Raw genomic sequence first — 21,049 nt, forward strand, 5'->3', positions numbered from 1 at the left:
GTTCAGGCAACTTTATGCCCCCTTACAGAGTATGAAAGCTGCCATCTGACATGAAGGGTATGATGACATTTTTAAATAGCTCTCTCTGTTTAAAAACAGACATAAATAAATGATGCTGGGGATATGGCCTGGTGAGAATTTCAATCTTGAAAAACTAATTATGAAATATTTCAAGTATGAAGCATACAAAATGATATCATAAACACTCATAAAGTACCACTCAGCTTTGCTAAATCTTAACATTTGGTCAAAAAGGCTCAGATCTTTTTGAAAAATACAAAATACTTTAGAGTTGTGTTTCACTCCTTTTCCTTGTCACAGAGGTAAACACGGTGCTGATTTTGCTGTTGTCATTCTCAGAAGTTTCCTTTTGATAAACCTGTATGCATCTCTAAACATATTTTGAAATATGGATCTTATTATTATTTGAATATAGTGAAAATATTAGCCGCTCAGTCGTGTCTGACTCTTTGAGACCCCATGGGCTGTAGGCCATCAGGTTCCTCTGTCCATGGAATTCTCCAGGCAAGAATACTGGAGTGAGTCGCCATTCCCTTCTCTAGGGGATCTTCCCGACCCAGGGATTGAACCTGGGTCTCCTGCATTGCAGGCAGATAGTTTATCGTCTGAACCACCAGGGAAACCATGGGTCTTATTATTCGAGTATGGCGAAGCCAACATATTAGAAGCCAACTGCACGAAAAGACGGTTTGTCATATTCACAGCTCCCAAGAGAAAGGGGGCCTGTGAGGAAGCACCAGGGTTTGTCATGTGGCAACGGGAGCTGGGGGAAAACAGGCAAGAGCTTTCCTTGTGGCTTCCAAGGGGGAAAAAAAGCAGGGCAAACAGGTTTAGGATTGGCTAGTTTAAATAACTTCAGGGGACTCTGCAGTGTAGGAGCTTCCCTAGGGTGATCAGGGTAGAGAAACGGAGGCTTAGGGTATAAGGGCCCCTTAAAGGAAGTGGTGTGTGTTGGGGGGGCGGGGCACGGGGGTGAATTCCTTGGTTTGCATAAGAAACATACACTCCGAGGCCAGTTGTTTGCTGTCTCTAGGAATTAGCCCTGGGAGGAGTAGTCCTTCCAGAATCAACATACCACAAGATCTGAAAACATCAAAAATACAGAATGAAAAAAACACGATTCATACAAAACAATAAACTGTTTTATTTTGCATGTTGTTAACCTTTATGAAAATCACATCACACTGTACATACTGCACATATAATTCACTTTTTTCTCAACATTCTGCTTTCAGGATTTATCCAGATTTTTGAATGCAGCTCCAGCTAGTTTATTTTCACTGCTTTGTAATTTGGCATTGCGTCAGTATATCACACTTGATTATCATATATTCATTCCCTTGTTTATGAGCATTTGTCTCCAGTTTTTTTTTTTTTTTAAACAAATGATGTTGCAGTGGTTAATCTTTTACCTGTCTCCAGGTGTATATGTGGCCAAGAGACTTGAAATAACTGGATCCAAAGGCATTTGTCTCTTTGACTTTAATACATTTTGCCTAGTGGCTACTGAAAGTACTCGCAGCAAATTATCCTTCCATCAGGAGTGGAGAAAATGTCCTAATATTCCACTGTCTCACCAGCACTGCGACTGTGAAGTATTCCTTATAGTGTTTGTCACTGTGATGGTATTTAAAGGCATCTAATTATTGTTTAAATTTGCAATTCCTTAATTACTAGTGAAGTTGAGCATCCTTTCATATGTTTATTGGCCATTTGCATTTTCTCTTATATGAATTGCCTATTCTTATCTTTTGCCAATTTTTCTACTGGCTTGTTTGTATTTTTCTCATTATTCTGTAAAGTGCTTTGTATTTTGGATGCCAACCCTTGTTAGTGGTATGTGTTGCAAACATCTTTCCCCAGTCTATCTCCCCATTTTATCTTTGTTTTTGAGAAATTTTAAGTTTACTAGAGTCAAATCTATTAGCTTTACAATTTTGGTGCACAATTTTCGTATCTTTTTAAAAGACAGTTTTCTCAATAAAATGTGACATTTTATTTAAAAGTTTTAAAGTATTGATTTTTCCCATTTAGATTTTTAATAAGCCTGGAATTAAGATTTTAATATGATAATAAAGGTTTTATTTTTATCCACAAGGATAATCACTAGTTTAAGCATTTATTGATTAATCCACATCTTCCTCCATAGATTTTTAATGCTACTCTCTCACATGTCATTTTAGTTTGTTTAATGGTCTATTTCTATATTTGTTTTCTTTTCCACTGGTCTACTGATTAATCTCTGTCAATACCACAGCATTTTAATCACTATAGTTTTATAAAAATCATATCACCTATTATGCCAATTCTCCCAATCTTGTTTTACTTCTTTAAAATTATTTTGGCTATTCTTCAAAACAGCTCTTCCATATGAATATTAACCAGCTAGTCAATTTCCAATTTCCACATGTATCAAAAGAAACCAACAAAAACTATTATGTCTTATATGGATCTTGCATTTAATTTCTGTTAATGTGGATTAAGACTGATATTTTTACAACAGTGTGATTTCCCTTAAACATAAGTTTTATGGCCATTACCAGTGATATACTTTAAAATAATATAAGAATGAAAATTAAGTGTGTTAATTATACAGCCACCTACCAAACTAGACTTTATTAATTCTACTACTGATCTCTCAGGTTAGAGTTTGCTTTATAGACAATTATGTTATCTATGGACAATGACAGTTTTTCATCAATAATCTTAATATATCTTTTCCTTTTTTTTTATCTTACTGTATAGGCTAGGGTGCCTAGTACAATACTGAGTGGAAGATGCAACAGCAAGCATCCTTGCCTCACTTCTAATTTTAAAAGGAATGTGTCTAACATTTCATCACTGGGTATGATGTATTTATTGTAGTGGTACAATAGATTTTTCTCCTTATCAGATTAAGGATATTCTCTCTTTTCCTTGTGTGTCAAAATGTTTTATCATGAATGGACTTGGTCACTATTTTTCTAGTGTTCCTTATTAAATAGGTGAGTTTTCCAACCATTATAAACCTACCTATTCAATAAGGAGTACTAATTTCTTTGTTCACTACTCCTCCTTGTTTTTGAGCCTTCCCACTGGATTATTTTCTAAGGGAAATTTTTTGCTAAAACTTTGTTAAGGGTGAATTAAACTTTTCTAAATTCTTTTTATTTTACCCCCACATTTGAATGACTACTTCTGGGAACGGGACTCTAAACTGGCAGTTATTTTCTCTAACAATTTTGAAGATATTTTTACCAAGCTTTCTAATTGTATTTTTTTTTCTTTGAAGATAATGACTTTTTTCTTCTGTTTGTATTTTTAAAAAATTCTTTTTTGGCTCTACAGTTTTAATTCACAGGTATCTGACAATGGATTTGTCTGTTTCCCTTCCTAAGACTTATTGAGGTTTCTGAATCTGAGCATTTATGTCTTTCATAAATTATGGAAATTCTCCAGATGTTATTTCATTGAAAATTGATGTTCTCCACTTTCTTTCTAGAAAACACATATGATATGTAGATAGATAGGTAGGTAGACAGTCAATGACATATATAAATAAATCTTTGCATTCCAACTTCCATATTTCATCTCATGGGATCAAAACACAAATGCTTTGTCTACCAAGTCCAGATACCCCTCCTCCCAACTTCTTTTCTTTATCCCCTCCTCCCCCAACCCGACACTCCCAGAATACACTGACTTCAATTTACCTTCTTAGAATTCTGTTTGCATTCATGACTCCAGTTTCCATCTGGTATTCAGTTATTATACTCTAGGTCCCCAGAAATGTCTTATACTTTTTTATAAGCTCAGCTATGCAACTGAAACAATATTGGCTATGTTTTACATAAGACTTCTGGGTGATCTTTAGTGGATCTAATTTATAGCCTTTCAGGAGATGGGAGACTTTAAATCTTCAATAAGATTTAATTTTATTAATTAGTTTGAACCACTTAATACAGGAATAGACATTAAAAGTTTTAGAATATGTGCTTGATACTAAAGTTGAATCCAAAAGAACTATCTGGTTGACTCATTATCAAATAAAGTCAATTATACAAGATTCCACTCTCAATTATACAAGATTCCATGTCTTATTAACTAGTATTTACCTTAGTATTTCAACTCCCTTGAAGTTTTAGACTAAGTAGTTTAAAGCAATTTTATTCTTTGCTTTTACCAGTTTGTTTTCATAATTTTTCTGTCTTGTAATAAATAGGAACAAAAGGAATTTGTCTACTTTAACTAAGATTAAGTGAGAACATTAAGAGAATATGAACTGATTGATTCTTTTCAGATGAGCATTCAATAAGTTACATTGTTCCAGAACCATTACATTCAACCCTAAATTAGATCAAATACTTTCACAGAGACTATGCTTTTAGCATCAATATGATCTGATAGTTTTGAGACCCAGGCTCAAGCTCACACACTCCTTCCAACCTTCCACATATATATTTATTTATGTACTATGGGAGTTTTACATTTTAATCCTTGTATAACATTTATAGTTGTCACATCAACTGTATCCCACATCTGTTTTCTTGTGATTCCAAGGCTTCTATTTTTTGCCTTCCCATGTGTATAAAATCCTCCAGAGCAAGAACAGTACACAGATTCTCTCTCATGATTCCTCACCCTGGAACTGGTGAGGACATGACAACGAAAGGCAAACAAACAAAGTGGAAGAAGAGAACTGCTTGCCTGAATAATAACTTTATGAAACAGGAATTTCACTAATACCAATTTAAAAAAATAGGAGACTAATGCAAAGAAGGTTTGCGAAACTATTCAAGTCCACACTGAATTCCCACTAACAGACTGCCTTGCAGAAGGAAGGATTATAGTAGGGGGAAAACCAAATCCCTATTAACCAATTGCAAAGCAAGGAAAGTGAGAGGGAGCAGAAATAGTACTCCTGTTATAGATTCCCAAAGGGTCACTTTTAATTCTACCCTCAAGCCTAGAACTCTCAGACTTCAATAGCCATTCAAGAAACATTTTTCTGAATATGGGTCATACATCAGTCACTGTTCCAGTCATTTGGTATACAGCAGTAGGCAAATCAGATAAAAATTCCTGCCCTCACAGTGTTTGCATTCTAGTTTTGGGTAAAAGATAAGTAAGTATATTAATATATAAGTAGATAAATAAATAGAAGATTAAACACATCAGAATTACTATGAAGAAAGCTAAGGCTAACGGTCTAAGTTGGGGAAGCTGTCATTTTAAATAGGGTAGTTAGAGAAAGCTTTACTAAGAAAGTGACATTTGAGCAAGCAGCTGGCTGAAGGAGCAAGCCAGGAAAATATGAGAGAAGAATTCTCCAGGAAGAGAGACTTGCAAATGCACAAATATTAGGCAAGAAGAAACCTGGCCTGTACAAAGAATAGTAAGAGATTACTGTGAAGAGAATGCAATAATCAGTGGTATGAGGTGTCAAAATTGAAGTTAGAGGATCTATGGGAAAGAAGAGTGGGAAGATCCTGTAGGATCCTGAAGGCCATTATATACTATCTGTTTTTGTTTTTGTTTTTGCTGACTAAGATGAGAAGCCATCAGAAGAATATTGAGGCAAGCATGAGACAAATTTTTCCAGCAGAAGGAAATGGCAAAAGCTAAAGATGGATGAGGTTAAGATTTTTCTAAGATGGGAGAAATTAAGGCATGTTGGTATACTGATGGGCAGGATCCAATAAAGAAGAAAAAGTAGGTAAATGAAATGTATGAAAGAAAGGGGGAAACGGCTGTAGTGGCTGCCTTCACAAGGCAAGGAAAGAGGTGCGGTGTGGATCAGAGGAGCTGGTTTTTAGTCAGGACCCTGGACAGCTCACCCTTAGAAAAAGGAAGTGGGGCAGGGTGTATAATTAGCCCAGGTGCAGGTGGGAGGTTAGCTGGGAGCCATGTGAGAGCATGAGGATGTTCTCTTCTACTGGTTTCTTTTTTTTTTTTCTGAAGTAAGAAAAGTCAGCTGAGGAAACAGGGAGTAGGTATTGAGAGTTGGAGTAGAGAAAAAGGAGACTCACATAGCGCTAGAGGAGGCAACATCGAGTAGTGATGAACAGAAGGCTCATATCCTAACTCTGCCACATATTAGCCACCTGACCCTGGGCAAATTTTTAAACCCTCTGTAAACCTCAGTTTCCTTTTATGAAAAAGAGGGATAACAACAGTGCCCATATCACTGCTTTGTGATATGGGTGAAAAGGGATCATGGAGAAGCAATTATCACCATTACTAAATGGTGAGCACATAGTATGCGTTGGCTGTTATCTGCTGTTATACCTTAGGTACTCAATGGCTGATCAATGAATGGATAGGTTGTGATATTTTATGTTCACTCTCTTTTCAGGAGGTTTGTTCTCACCAAGCTTCGAGTCATCCCAAAAGGAGCCTTTTCAGGATTTGGCGACCTGGAGAAAATGTATGTACCTGAAAGAGTGTGTGGGTGCTTTGAATGGCTATAGGCAGCAGCCTCAGATCACATCTAACATGATTCTTTATGCTTAGGAACTAGAATGACACGTCAAGCAAAGGTTTTGCATCTTGTCCAATTGCATTTCCTTTCCATATTTCCTAAACTTGTGGAATTGTTCAGCATGTGGCCACTGAAATAGGCATAATGTCAATCCAAAAAATTCTCACTTTTTTGGTACAAAATTTGGCTTCCCTGGTGGCTCAGATGGTAAAGAATCTTCCTGCAATGCTGGAGACAAGGGTTTGATCCCTGGGTCAGGAAGATCCCCTGGAGAAGGGAATGGCATCCACTCCAATGGATTCTTACCTGGAGAATCCCATGGACAGAGGAGCTTGGCAGGCTACAGTCCATGGGATTGCAAAGAGTCAGACTGGGCTACTAACACTTTCACTTTCTTTCTTTTGTTCCCAAAGTACCTGTGAGTGGAATTTTTATAAACCAAAGCCTATTTTCTCTGCTGACATCCATTCTTTTTAAAGATACTCTCTATTATTTCTAATTAATTTTTAATTGACAGCAGGGATTAACATTTGGGCTTTAGAGATTTTGTGAACTTGTCCCTAAGCCATGCTGACAAGTGGTAAATGACAGATAAACATTCAGAAGTATTAGGAAAATTTAGAGCACTGAAGACGATTTCCTTTGAAAAGAGTAGACTTTGTTAATGTAAATATTTGCTTTTTTTTTTAAGATCTTCAACATTTGAGTTTTATTGGGCTAGCTTAATGTATGGGTTTCCCCAAATAAGCTTTTCTCAAAGTGGGGTACAAAGTAATAATTAAAAAAAAAACAGCAAATTCTTTCATGCTTATGGTAACCCACTCTGCTTTTGAAGGTATTTGATCCCATCTCCCGGGCTTTAAGAAATGGAAAGAGTATTTTTCACCATAGTTGCAGCCAGAATCCAGAACTTAAGCGCCAGTAAGTACACCAATAGATAGATGGATTACACAGAAGGGAACTTTTTTTTTCACTATGAGAATAAGCAACACCTCTCCCTCAGTTATATATGTTTTTCCTTCTTTAAGCCAGTAAATTTTTATCTCGATTCTTTCACCTGCCTTTTAGAAAGAATACTTGCCCAGGTCCGAGGAAGTGAGGAATAAATCCATTAATGAAAGAAACACAAAGCAGAGAAAGCAACAACATATTTCAGTGGTTAAGTCACTTGGTTAGAAGAGATTGGTCAGAATCCTATGTTTGAGTGTTAGTTTTAATATAAACTTAACTGAGTCACCTTGATTAAATCAGTCTGTCTCTGAGATCTGTGGTTTCCTCATCTGTATATCAAGGGAGGCATTTGTATAGTGGGGGATGGCTTATGCGATCTACATGCAAGCGTCTCCCTGTTGGACGGGAGCCCAGTTTAAGACCTGTGGTCTTCAGGGTTTACCTTCTTGAAGACATTCAGTATGCACAGGAGTTGCAAGATGGGGCACTCATCTGAGCAGAGTTCACCAAGGAAAACAGGAAAGAAATAGTGTAGGAGAGCTTTCGGCTCAACATGTATTCCTGGATGGATCAGCCATTACCCTGCCTGAAATTAACAGAGATTTTCTGATGATTGGGTAGGTCTTGCCCCTTCAACCAGTCTGTAAAATTGCACAGAAATCATTCGAAAGTCATCAGTACCAGGTACAAATAATTCACCTTAATATAATTAAATCCAGAAAATGTGACTGACCCCTCATTGGGTGCTCAGCCTCCCAGGAGAACTTCCTGTGGTGACAGACGGTTGATCTGAGCTGACAGAGCAATAATCCCAGGGACAGAGCAGCTGCTTTTGAAATTCAGCTTCCTGAGTCACAGGATGTCCATTTCTACCACATGCTTTTATGAATCAGCCTGTACTGACACAGATACCATTAAAAAAAAAAAAACTTATTTTTGCAGTACTTTTCATGTCCTAAGAAAGCATTCCTGAGTAGAGGAGCCAGCACTGAACTGAACTCTGAACAGACAATTTGTACCCTTCATCCTTTGTTCCTTCGTCTCACCTCCTTTTCTTGGCCCCTGATGAGTTCAGATCAGATCTTTCCAGATATCTCTTCTTCATTTATTTTATTCTTCCAGTTTTTAACCAGTTTCCTAAACCTAATAACTACTAGCTTCCTTTTCAATATCTCCCTCTCCACAAATCACAAAATCCCTTTCATTCATTCTGCACATGTGGTCTAGTTCCACGTATGCTTATTAAAAAGAAGAGGGAAAAGCTTTCTGGAAAAATCCTGCCTTCTTTCTCTTCCCCCTTCCTATCTCTTCCTCATCACTACCTCTCCTCTGAAAAAGCAGCCTGCATTCTGTTCAGCCTTTCTGTTCAGTCTCTCCTCGTTCCTGTCCAATTGCTATTTGACCACAAATTCTCTCACACTGTTAAATTATTCTATCAAAGGTCCCAATAACACCCAAACTTCCAGGACTGATGACTTTTACTTTGTCCTCTTAGCGCTTAACCGACAGGTAGCTTCTGATTACACTGACCATTCACGCCATCCTTCTCATTACTTTCTCCTTTTGCTTCAGTGACACCTCACCCTTCTGCCTGCCTGCTGAACACCCCAGACTACTCCATAACCAGTTCTGTCTCCTTTCTTATTCCTCAGCTGCCCCTCAAAAATTCAGGTATTCCAGGGCCCCATTTCTTGGCCAGTTTCCCTCTTTATACTCACACCTTCAAATCATTATTTATCAAATAATGTCTTACTACTGGGGCTCCTAAATTTGCATCTGCCTAAACTCACCTCTCCTCTGAGGCCATAATTCTTGCTTTGAAATGGAGAGATTCCCCAAGACCTACCCCTAAGTGAACCGCAAGTGCCTCATATCCAGACAAACCCCTTATCTCTATCCTTAAATTTCTGATCTTCTCATATTGCCCAATGGATAACATCATCATCTGCCCAGATTCCCAAGCAAGAAAATCCCGTGACTCACATGCCTTCTCTCTCCCTGCTATGCAGGTGCTCTTCCAGTTCTGTTGACCATCCCTCACAAATACCTCTGGAGCCCTATTCTCTCATCTTACTCCTGCAGCTATGAGGTTCAAAGTCACTTGCACAACCTATGGCATAAGGCCCAACCTCCTACCACTCTGCTTCCAGACCTGTCTTGCTCAAAGTCCCTTGCAGAAGAACTTCTAAGAACCATAAGCCTCTGACACAGAAATCAAAGCTCATATCTCCCACCATACACTTTCAGGCAGGAAGATTTGTGTAGCCCACACTTTCAGGCAGGAAGATTTGCCATTTCCCAAGCACTGCCATTCCCAGATATCATATTGCTTGTTTAGAATGTGATGGCTGGTTCATTGGATCATGCCTGGCACATAGAGAGACCAAAAAATAGGTACAGGTGAATGTATAAATGAACAAGTGAACAAATGTATTTTCACTGTTCTTGTATAGATGCTGTCCTTCTATCTAAAATTCCACTTGGTAGAATCCTGCTTGTCCTCCAGGAGCTGGATCAAATGTTTATCCCTCTCCCCCACTGTAGAGTAGAGCCTTTCCAGAACTCTCTCAGTGCTTCCAAACCATAATCTTGTGCTTGTAGTAACAACAGCATATTTATCAGATTGTATTCAGAATTTACAGGTTTCTTCCACATCCCTGAATTGCTGTTTAAGAGCAAAGCCAGAGTGTAATGTTTTAAGTACAACACCAAGCCCTGCTGTTTTTAATCTCTTGATTATACTTCTGATCTGTCTACCCATCTCCTTCTCCAGCTACCATTGTCTTTCCCCAGAAAACTGCACCAGGCTTCTTCTTGTGCTGCCCCATCTATCTTCTACATGACAACCAAAGTGATATTTTCTAAATCTACACCTAATCATGTGTATACCTGTACACACACACACACTACATACCTACTGCTGTTCTGAACATAAAAAAGAAATTAACATGAAAGCAACCTAGATGTCCATCGACAGATGAATGGATAAAGAAGTTGTGGTACACATACCCAAAGGAATATTACTCATCCCTAAAAAGGAATGCATTTGACTCAGTTCTAATGAGGTGGATGAACCGAGAGCCTATTCTATAGAGTGAAATAATTCAGAAAGAGAAAAACAAGGATCATATACTAACGCATATATATGGAGGCTAGAAAGATGGTACTGAGGAACCTATCTGCAGGGCAGCAATGGAGACACAGACACAGAGAAGAGACTTGTGGACACAGTGGGGGAAGGAGAGGGAGGGACGAATTGAGAGAGTAGCATGGAAACACATATTTGCACATTACCGTATGCATAATTACCACATTATGCACATTACCATATTACCATATGCAAAATTAGCTAGCCAGTGGAAATTTGCCACATGACACAGGGAGCTCAAATTCAGTGTTCTGTGACAATCTAGAGGGGTGGGAGGGGGGGAGGGAGGTTAAAGAGGGAGGGGACGTATGTATCACCATGGCTGATTCATGTTGCTATATGGCAGAAACCAACACAATAATGTAAAGTAATTATCTTCCAATTAAAAATAAATAAACTTAAATTAAAAAGAGAGAGAGAGAAAAGCAACTAGACTAGACCTCTCACATTTTCCTCTTTGCTCTGCTGATCCCTTTTTCAGTTCAGTTCAGTGTTCCATGCTACACTGCCCACCCTGGGCCTTGTCTGGCACACGCTCTTCCTTCTGACAAGACCTTTCTACTCTGTTCTCTTAATCTAGTCAGTTCCTCCTTCTGCTTCAGATTCCCACACCAGTGTCACTTGCCTAGGAAGGCCTTCCCTGACCTCCTCAACCAGGACAAACCCTCCCTACTAATGTAAAACGCCCTCCTATCACCACTAGTCTCTATGTGGTGACTGTCACTTTAGCACTCTTGCACTTTTTTATGCCATAGTTTAATTAATCTCCGACTCCCCTAAGCTCCATGAGCACAAGGACATGACTACCTTTACCCAGTACTGGATCCATAGTGTCTCATACAGTCAGATACCTACAATAAATGTCTGATAAATGCATGAATAAAAATGACAAACAAATATAATTAGTTGGAGAGAGAAACTACCTAGATATCAAAAAAAAAATACTAATGGAATGACAGGAATGATAGAACAAATAATAGGAATATTTATCATAGGAATGATAATAATAAAAAACATAGGAGTTAATAGACATGTAAACACTAGCTGAGACTCTGCTATGATCTAGGCATATAGTGATAGTTTAAAATATGACCCAGGACAAAAAGGCACAAAATAATATATGCAAAATAAGTGATACAAACATTGCACTTGTTTGGGCTCTTTCTGTTGTGTGAAGTCAAAGAAAATAAACCTCAAATTGGCTTAAGGAAAAGAAGGGAGTTTAATGGCTCATTTAACTTGACATTTGGCAAGAAGGAATGTGTTTAGAAACAGCTCTATTCAGGTTCAGTGTCCTTAGGACTCAGCTTTTCCCCTCTCTCTGGTCTTCCTTCACTATGGTCATTCCAGCCAAGCCCCACACTTGGTGGAAAAAAACAGTAGCAGTCCTGCCTTCAGACACTGTCTCAGGTTCTGTTCAGGGTGGAAGCACTGCCCTTTTTCCTGCTCAATCCCACAAAAGTCTTAAGATTTAAGTCTGACTTGCTTAAATCACACAAACATCCCTGGACCAACCATAGCAACTAAGAGAATATGATGTTCAAATTGGCTGTGACTTGAGTAAGGCGCTCCATTCCTAGAGCTGAAAATATCTACCCCAGCCACAGGGATTTGAAAGTGAGGAGGGAAATTCACAAAAAAACCTGAGTCTATTGTCAGAAAAAAAATAAATAAGTGAAGACTAGATCATGGTAGTTGAGCAAACCATGAATGTCAAAAAAGAAAATTAGTCCTCTTCTTGTCGTAAAGAGAGAAGGGTCTGTAGCCTTGGTGGTTGGGGATTTGCTAAGTTTGATCTGTCCCCCTTCCACCTCCTAGAATAACTGAAAGAATCAGTAACTCTGCCCCAATCTGTGCTAATCTATTCGTTTATTAATCCGGTTTAACCCACCCCTTCTGCTTCTTCTATAAGAAGTCAAGAGGGAACCGAGTCTTTTGGCAGAAGTGGAGCAGGAGCTTCTCCATTAGAAGTGAACTGATCACTGTCACACCTTAGCTTTTTTCCTCAGCATCACTATCGCAAACCTCCTGACTCTTCACTGCTTTGGGACTGGCTGGGGGAAAAGGAAATCACTAAACTCTCTGCAGTGTGAAGTGGCTTTGCAAAGTGCACTGTAAACTGTTTACATTGTTTTTAATTACTTTGGAACCATATGTCAGCTTGGTATAAAGTGTGAAGATTACACTAAATGGGGGTGGGGGGAGGAGATGACAATGTGGTGATTTATGGTAACCAGAAAATTTGTGTATGGAAATGAGTGCAATTTAAAAACACATCTATGTGGTATTATAACACTGGAGGGGGAAGAAAAGCCAGTGTATAACAAAATATCTTTGAAAATAGGAGCATGATGAATATGTAAATGAGACCAATCAACATCAGCTGAGATATGGTATATGCAGATGAGACGGCAATGAGCCAAAATGCGAAATAGCTCCCAAACCATAAATATGAACCATATAAAATTCATTTGAAATATTCATCATAACATAAGGACAAAAAATATAATCAAGTGATTTATTTGCATATAAAAATGAGAATACTAGTCTGATACTCCAGCCTCCACTCCCAGATCAGCGGGGGAAGAAAAGTTAATGGACAGACTTTTAGAGGGAGAGATTTATTGACTGAAAACTGTTGCAGGCACACTAAAAAAGCTGAAGATCCTCCCAATTCTATATTCCTCAGACTCACTCAGCACAGATAAAGAGAAAGGGGAAAAGTCAGGTAACTAAAATACTAATGGCACTGGGGATAGAAGATTTGGGTTCCAGTCTGCTTTGCCTCCCTAAGCACCCCCTTGTTAGATAACTTAGGCCTCTTCTTACTCTGACCTTCTGTGATTCTGAGAGTTAATGAGCAAAGAAGCTTTGAGTCCCACTTACTGAAATAAAGCAAGAAGGAAAGACTGATGATTCTACAGGCTCCTGGTAAGAAACTGGTGGCCAGTGTTGGAGTGGCTGGACCTCTGAATAGGAAGAGGGAATCTGAATTCCAGGGGGAAAAAAAAGAAATGATCATGAGGTTCAGATTGTACTGGATTTACAAACTCCTGGGGAACTTTTAAAGTAATCTACAAATGTAACTGTCACCTACAGGGACTTTTCATTCTATTTTTTTAAATAGAAGCACTGATCATTTTTTAAAACTCCTTTGATGACTTTAATATATATCCACAGTTGAAACGCACTGAGATGGATGATAATATTAAGTCTGAATCCAATTTGTAGAAAGATTATTCATCACAAATGTATAGTGTGTCTATGTAGTATGGCTGAAGGAGAATCAGCATAAGGGAGATGGCAGGAGATAACGTCAGAGAAGCTGGGATAAGGTCGTGGAGAACCTTGTAGGTTGTGAGGACAAGTTTGAGTGTCACAGTGAGTGTTATGGAAATTACATAGGTTATTTTGAGCAACTAAGTAAAACTATCAGGCTTAGATTTGTCAAAATCCATTTTTGTTCACAGGTTTTGATTTACTAATATTTTGTTAAGAATTTTTGTGTCTATATTTGTAGAGATGTTAGTCTGTGTATTTCTTTTCTTATAATTGCTTTTTTTTGGCTTTGTTTTAGTGATGCTACAGAATGAGTTGGGAAATGATCCCTCATCCTCTATATCTTGAGTTGATTACAATAAGGAAAGAATAATTTTTTTCCCACAAATGGTGGTGAAGCAACTTGGTATTCATATGGGGAAAAAAAAAATACAACTCAACCCTTACCTCATGTTATACACAAAATTTATCTCTAAACAGATCATAGACTTAAATGTAAAAGCTAAAACTTCAAAACTTTTGACTTCATCAAAATAAAATCTCTGCTCTTCAAAAGTACAGCTATCAGGAAAATGAAAAACTAAGCCACAGGCAGGGACTAAAATATTTTCAAAACACGCTCTGAAAAGGGACTTGTAAAAAGAAGATATAAAGAACTCTTAAAAGGGAAAAACAAGTAGATGAACAATCTAATTTAAAATGGGCCAAAGATCTGAACAGCTACTTAGCAAAAGAAGATACAGAAATGAACAATAAGCTCATGAAATGATGTTCAACATCAGTGAACATTACAGATATGCAATGTGAAACCTTAAATTCCATTGCAAACTCACTAGGACGGCTAGAATTAAAGACTGATAGAGCACGGGTGAAGCCGGGGAATGAATGGAACGATCTAGTGTATCTGGTAAGACTGCAAAATAGTCAACCCCTTTGGGAAACAATTTGACAGCTTCTTATAAACTATTTATCCAAAAGAAGTGAAAACATATGTCCACACAAAGCCTTGGTCAAGAATATTCAAAACAGATTTATTCATAATAGCCAAAAACTAAAAACAATTCAAATACTCATCACCAGGTTACTGGATAAATAAATTGTGTTCTATTCACACAACAGAGTATGAATAAATAATAAATAAGAAGGAATAAACTACTAATGCAATGACATGGCTGAGTCTCAGGCATTATACTAAGGCAAAGAAGCCAAACATAAGAGAATATACCATACTTCAAATAATTTTATTTATATAAAACTTGAAGAAATAATATATCCAATCTATGGTGACAGGAAGCAAGCACGTCAGTCCTTGCTGGGGTCAAGGGTGACGGTGGGGATTGTCTGGGAAGGGGCACCAAAGAAACTTTTAGGCTGGTGAACATGTTCTATATCTTGACTAAGGTAGCTGTTACAAAATACATGAATTTGCAAAAACTTCTCAAACAGCTGAAATGAGCACATAGAATTATCTAAGTTACACTTCAATAAAGTTGATTTTCTAAAACCAACAATTTCTCAGCACCTATTTGGGGCCAGGTGTTTCAAATACCACATCTCAGTAAATCTTCACTTTACAAACAGGGAAACCAACATTCAGAAAAGGTGAGCAATCAACCAGCCTCAGAGTTCTTTTGTGGTGAAGCTAGAATTTGAACCCAAGGTAATCTGGCCCTTTCTGCTACACAAGGCTTGCTTTTTGTTGGTGTCTACCTTTGCCCAGAATCATTCTACCTTACTAAAGTCACAAGTGACAAAGGGGAGGATTAAGAGTGTAAAAGCTTCCTGTGATGTCATTTAAAATTAGAAGAGAGGATTTCTACTGCAAGAGAGAAACAAGAGTGCCTAAGCACTTGAAATTGTCATAAACCAGAACCTAGAGTCACTTTCTACTGGGACAGTTATAGAGGAGCAGAAACCTCTTCTTGGAGCATTTTCTTCACCTTCAAGTTTCCACATGCCAACTCATTTCTGGGTAGAGATCCTGCTGAGACTGGCTTTAGTTCACCGTTCTGCAAACCCAGCTGCCTGTTAAGTCACAAATTAACTTAGTCAGCAGTTGGGAAATCTAAGAGCTGGGCCAATTAAGTTGTCATTATTGACCTGGGTCAAATATGAGTTAGTGTCTAAAAGGTGTAAGTCCTTATCTCATTTCCTGTTCTCCATAAATATTCTGAAAATAAGTATTTTTGTTGTATTTACTGCTTCAACCAAGAACACAAGAAGCCGTTTTCTTGTCACTTTCGGGGTTGGTGCCGTTTTACTGTTTCCATTAAGTCTCCTTATTGTCAACTGTTTCTAGGTGGGGCCTCAAAATAGACTCTACAGTATCTAATAGCTGCCCAGATCAGAAAGAGAATAATTTATTACCTTTGTATTTATAAGTTCGGCTTTGTCTTTTTGCTAGTTGTTTTCACTTTGATTTCTTTCTATGTGTTCAGGGTGGGGAAGAGTCTGATAAAGGAAACAAGAGTTCCTGAGACCTAGTCATTTTATGGATGCCTTTTATATTCATTATAACCGTCCACGTCTCAGTCCTTTTTGCTTTATCCATGAAGGTAGTATAGGGTTTCCTTTGCTGGAAGGGATTCCAAAGAAGGGAATACTGAAAGAACACATTCATCGATGAGAACCCTGTTGTCTTAACTGGTTCAGGCTGCTGTAATGTTGAATACAATACTGCACTAGGTGACTTAAACAACAAATATTTAAATCTCCCAGTTCTGTGAGTCCAAGATTAGATGCCAGACTGGTCAGGTTCTGGTGTGAACCTACCCCTGCTTTTGCTCTGTATCATCACATGGTTAAGAGAGAGCTCTGGTCTCTTTATCCTCTGCTGTGGATACCAATCCCACCATGAGAGGTCCACCCCTATGACCTTATCCAATCATTTCCCAAAGTCCTCATCTCCAGATTCCACCCACCCATATGTTTAGGGGATTAGGGCCTAAATATACGAATTTAGGGTGGTGGGGAGAGAGACACAACCAATCCACAGTACCCACTGTGAAGTAGCAAGCTTTGGTACTAAAGAAGCATGCTGGAGATGCTCCCTAGCTTGGGAAAGCACAGATACACCCTCATTCACATGTTCAATCCCTAGCATCCTCCAGCCTTTGGCTACTGGGTGCTCTAAGGCATCCATGGTCCTGCCGACCTCTGTTCAGTGCCTTTAATTCAGCAGCTAAAACTTACAGGCGGCAAGACTTGACAGAGGTTACTCAAGCCAGGCTTTTTTGGCTTGCCATTACATACCAATCTTCTTCCATTTTCTAATCAACAGCCAGGCAACGTCATCTTCCCTATCCTTTAAGACTTCTGTTTCAGCCCTGCTTGCCCTTCTGACCTTTCTTGACAAGGCAAGCTGTGGGAAAGACCTTTGAACATGTTATGTTTGTTAGGGCTCACAGATACACCAGAAAATGAACTGGCCTTTTTGTTCTCTCTGCCAGCAACTCAATGTTTGTGTCTACTCAGAGAAGATACAATTAAGGCAGCATAATACTGGAGTTAAAAATAGCCTCAGTGGCTCTGCCCTACAGACTCTTGCTAGGGTTTCTTTTTTTAATAGAGTGGTATTAAAATAAAAAAGATGCAATCTAAATACAAGCTCCAATCGATGCACAAACTATTTATTTTTATTTCCTCGTTTAGCCCATGCCCATCACAACCACATCCATCTGGACTGTTTATGACTTAATAAAATGCTTTAAACAGTAAAACACTCAAATAGGATATGGACCTACTTGCCTGCCCACCCCCCAACAACAACAACAAAAACTTACCTGAAGCTTATACTTCATAAACTTCCTCTGTGTTACTCAGATCCACTCTGGCTAGCCTACACAGAAATGGAATGATCAGACATGGGTTTTTATAGTTCACACCATTCCAGGGGTTAAACGGGCAGAGGAAAAGTGGAAGAGTAAAGGATAAATGCCACAAGAGCCTAAATGAATAAAGTGGAAGTTAATCACCCCAGTGGGTCTGAGATTCTGAGAGAGGCTGGGCATAGAGATAGCAATTGTCGATGCCAAGTGTTTTATAAACATGTAATTTGCACTTGGATATGAGCATGCTTTGAAAAGATACAAGCGCATACAAATGCAAGGTATGGATTATTAAGAGAGCACATGTACTCTGCTTCCCATCCGCGGCATCTCAGCTCAACTCCATACGGATTACAGATTTTGCATTCTCTTTTCTCATATTCCTCTCCAAAGCATGCAGCCCAGGACTGGGCACACAGGAAACCTAATGGCAGGCTAAGTTAGTGAACCTGTCATCTCTGCCTCTTGGATCCATTCCCAGCCTTTCAGAACCTCTTCCCCAAATCAGGCTCTCAACATTTCCTTTTAAATCTTGTTCTTTGTTATTCTTTCCCACTGATGATAACAACATCTGAATAATGTAATGGCATTGAAATTCTAAGGAGTTGCTGAACTAGATCCTCCAAGACAACGTGCCTTTTTAAAGTCAAAAAGACAAGAAGTAGGTAATGCCAGCTCTGAAGGACTGAATTGCTAATGGTGGGAGTTTAGTCAATGTGGCACGTGTGCTTAAGGAATTTGCTTTAATACATGAAAAACCATATCTAGAATTACTTGTTTGGACTGCAAAGTCCATGTGTACCTGGACAGAAACTTGAGCAACCAATGTTTCCTGTAATCAGGGATATCAATGCCTTCAAGGGTCTATCTCCTAAGGATGGGTCCCCTCACTGTCTGACCACGTGGAGAACTCAGACTGGTGTTTGTTTGGCTTTGCTTTCCCTTTACTGAATGTTAAAAATTGGGGTTCCAGTCTTCATGTATTTGTTTACAATGTACCCCCTTATGTGCTAAGTCACTTCAGTCATGTCCGACTCTTTGTGGCCCTATGGACTGCAGCCTTCCGGGCTCCTCTGTCTGTGGGATTCTCCAGACAAGAACACTGGAGTGGGTTGCCATGCCCTCCTTCAGGGGATCTTCTTGACCCAGGAATTGAACCTGCAGCTCCTGTGCCTCCTGCATTTCAGGTGGATTCTTTACCACTGAGCCACCAGGGAAGCCCCATATCCCCTTATACTTTCCCTTATATATCCTTCCCTGCTGTTCTTCATATAACTTCTCACTCCAGCCAGGTAAGACACTTAAGATGTGATTTTTCATTTAGTAAAGCAGACAATCACTTTGGGGGAGAAAGGATGGTTGCTTACTGCAGCACCAAGATCCATAACGCCCCCCCCCAAAAAAAAAAATCTTGCAAAAAGGGTAAATTCTAAATTAACTTCAAGGAAATGAGGCCAAATCAAAAATTACTGGTTGGAGTTTTTTAAGAAGAGATTTATAGATTTCAGTCAAGTCCTCAAGACAAGTGCAGCCAGATGGATGACACCAGCTAATCCATCAAGTGATTGATCAGGGTTCACAGAGTAAATGATTATGATTTCCATCACTCCCTGAGCACCTGTGAGGATGAGGCTTGTAGAGCTAATATACTTCCTCAAGCCAGGGCCACCTCCTCTGACTGCTGTATGTTCTGCTGTTTGCTCTGTTCTATTTGTGAGCAACTCAGAGAGAGACCAGGTAAACTCGGAGAAGCATTATCCTTCCATCAGTCAAGAATTCTGCCAATTCTTCTTAAGTCACAAAATATATTAATTAGATGAGGAAGGATTTGATGAGGCTTATGTGCCCACCACTTCTAGGTGTTCTGAGCAATAAGATGAAGATATTAAGTCTCTGCTCTCAAGGAGTTCTTAAGGGGAACAGCAACCATTGGCTGTCACTTGGTGAGTGATTATTTTGGCAGAAACTGAGATAAGCCACTTTACATGCATTATCGTACTTCATTATCATAACCTCACCGTCCAAGTTATATAGTGAAGAGACTGAAGTCAAATGGGGTTGTGTGACTTGCTCAATGTCACACTCTAAAGAAGTGGTAGGGCCAGGATTGGAAGCCAGTCTTTCTGACTCCAATGCCCACACAGTAATCTATTATTCTGTAAAATCTGTGAATGCAAAGAAAGCAGTCCAGACAATAAATGATATAGGAGGGTGCTAATCTTCCTGTAGGAGTCACATGCTTCCTACCTCATACCTATTAGCTCATTTAATCTCACACACACACACCCTTCAGAGTCAGCTGGGGCAAGAATTTGAGCCTATTGCATGGGTGAGAAAACAGAAGTCAGAGAAGTTTGGTGACCGGTCAGAGATCAACATCTACGAAGTGATGGAGGCGGGTTTCTCAGATGCCACGTGCAGTGCATTTTTCTATACAATGCTAAGCTTTCTGCCATGCTGTCTCTCATTTACTAAAGAGAAATTACATCTTGAGATTTTTACAGTCATATCAGTATAGGATAGTAATAGATTGTCCAAGTCAGAAGAAACAAGTAACCCTTATATTTCTGCCAAGTATAAAATCTTCATATTCAGGTACTCAGCACTTCTCATAGCTTCGACTCAGTCTTGAGCACTTGGCAGTTGGGGAAGAAAAAACAGATGTTCTAGGAGTAGATGGATGTCTGATCCAAGAAATGACAATACAAGTATGCAGCCAGCCTTTTCCATGTCAAAGAGGAAATGCTGCAATAGGTTGTGTCCATTAGTAAAAACTGGCCCACACTATTTCATCAAAACATCAGTTATTAATCAAAATTTCCTAAGTCAGCTATATTGGCTATATTTATTGGCTTTTCTTCTTCCTGTTTTGCCTACTCCCCTTTTGCCTCTCCTTGGAATTAACGTTCTAGTAACACATAGATTCAACTACAACTTCTTAGTCAACATATAGAATTTCATCTCTGCAAGGGAGGATTTTTTTCTTTTAGTTACATGCGTGAGCATCTTATGAGTTTCTACTAAGTGTCTCCTACATCAGGGCATCTCAAAACTCAATGTGCATACAAATCACCTGGGGAAATAACTAATACAGAGAGTGTGACTAAGGAGACCTGGGTGGGACCTGAGATTCTGCAGTGCTAACCAGCTCCCAGGTGACGCCAACACTGCTAGTTCATGGTCCAGAAGGAACAATATGATCTAAAAAATACTAGCCCTGGGTAAGGAGCTGTAAGGTGGAGGATTCAAGAGAAATGGCCCACATCCCCTATTCAAGTGTGGTGAACAGGGTTGATAAAATGCATATGAGACAAAGAAAAGTACAGACCAAATGTGTAAACAGGTGCTTGCTTATTATAACCA

General features: G+C 38.9%; 1 protein-coding gene across 2 annotated transcripts in view; it reads left to right on the plus strand.

The window, feature by feature from the left end:
- The window catches only part of FSHR (follicle stimulating hormone receptor), a 184,046-nt gene that overhangs the window by 60,489 nt on the left and 102,508 nt on the right, over positions 1-21,049 (plus strand). For both annotated transcript variants that reach the window (XM_065927365.1, XM_065927366.1), the window contains exon 2: positions 6,356-6,427. In XM_065927365.1, coding sequence (XP_065783437.1) covers positions 6,356-6,427 — 72 coding nt within the window. The remainder of the gene's footprint in view (positions 1-6,355; positions 6,428-21,049) is intronic.

The sequence above is a fragment of the Muntiacus reevesi genome, chromosome 3, assembly GCF_963930625.1.
Source record: "Muntiacus reevesi chromosome 3, mMunRee1.1, whole genome shotgun sequence".
In the NCBI taxonomy this organism is placed as follows: domain Eukaryota; kingdom Metazoa; phylum Chordata; class Mammalia; order Artiodactyla; family Cervidae; genus Muntiacus; species Muntiacus reevesi.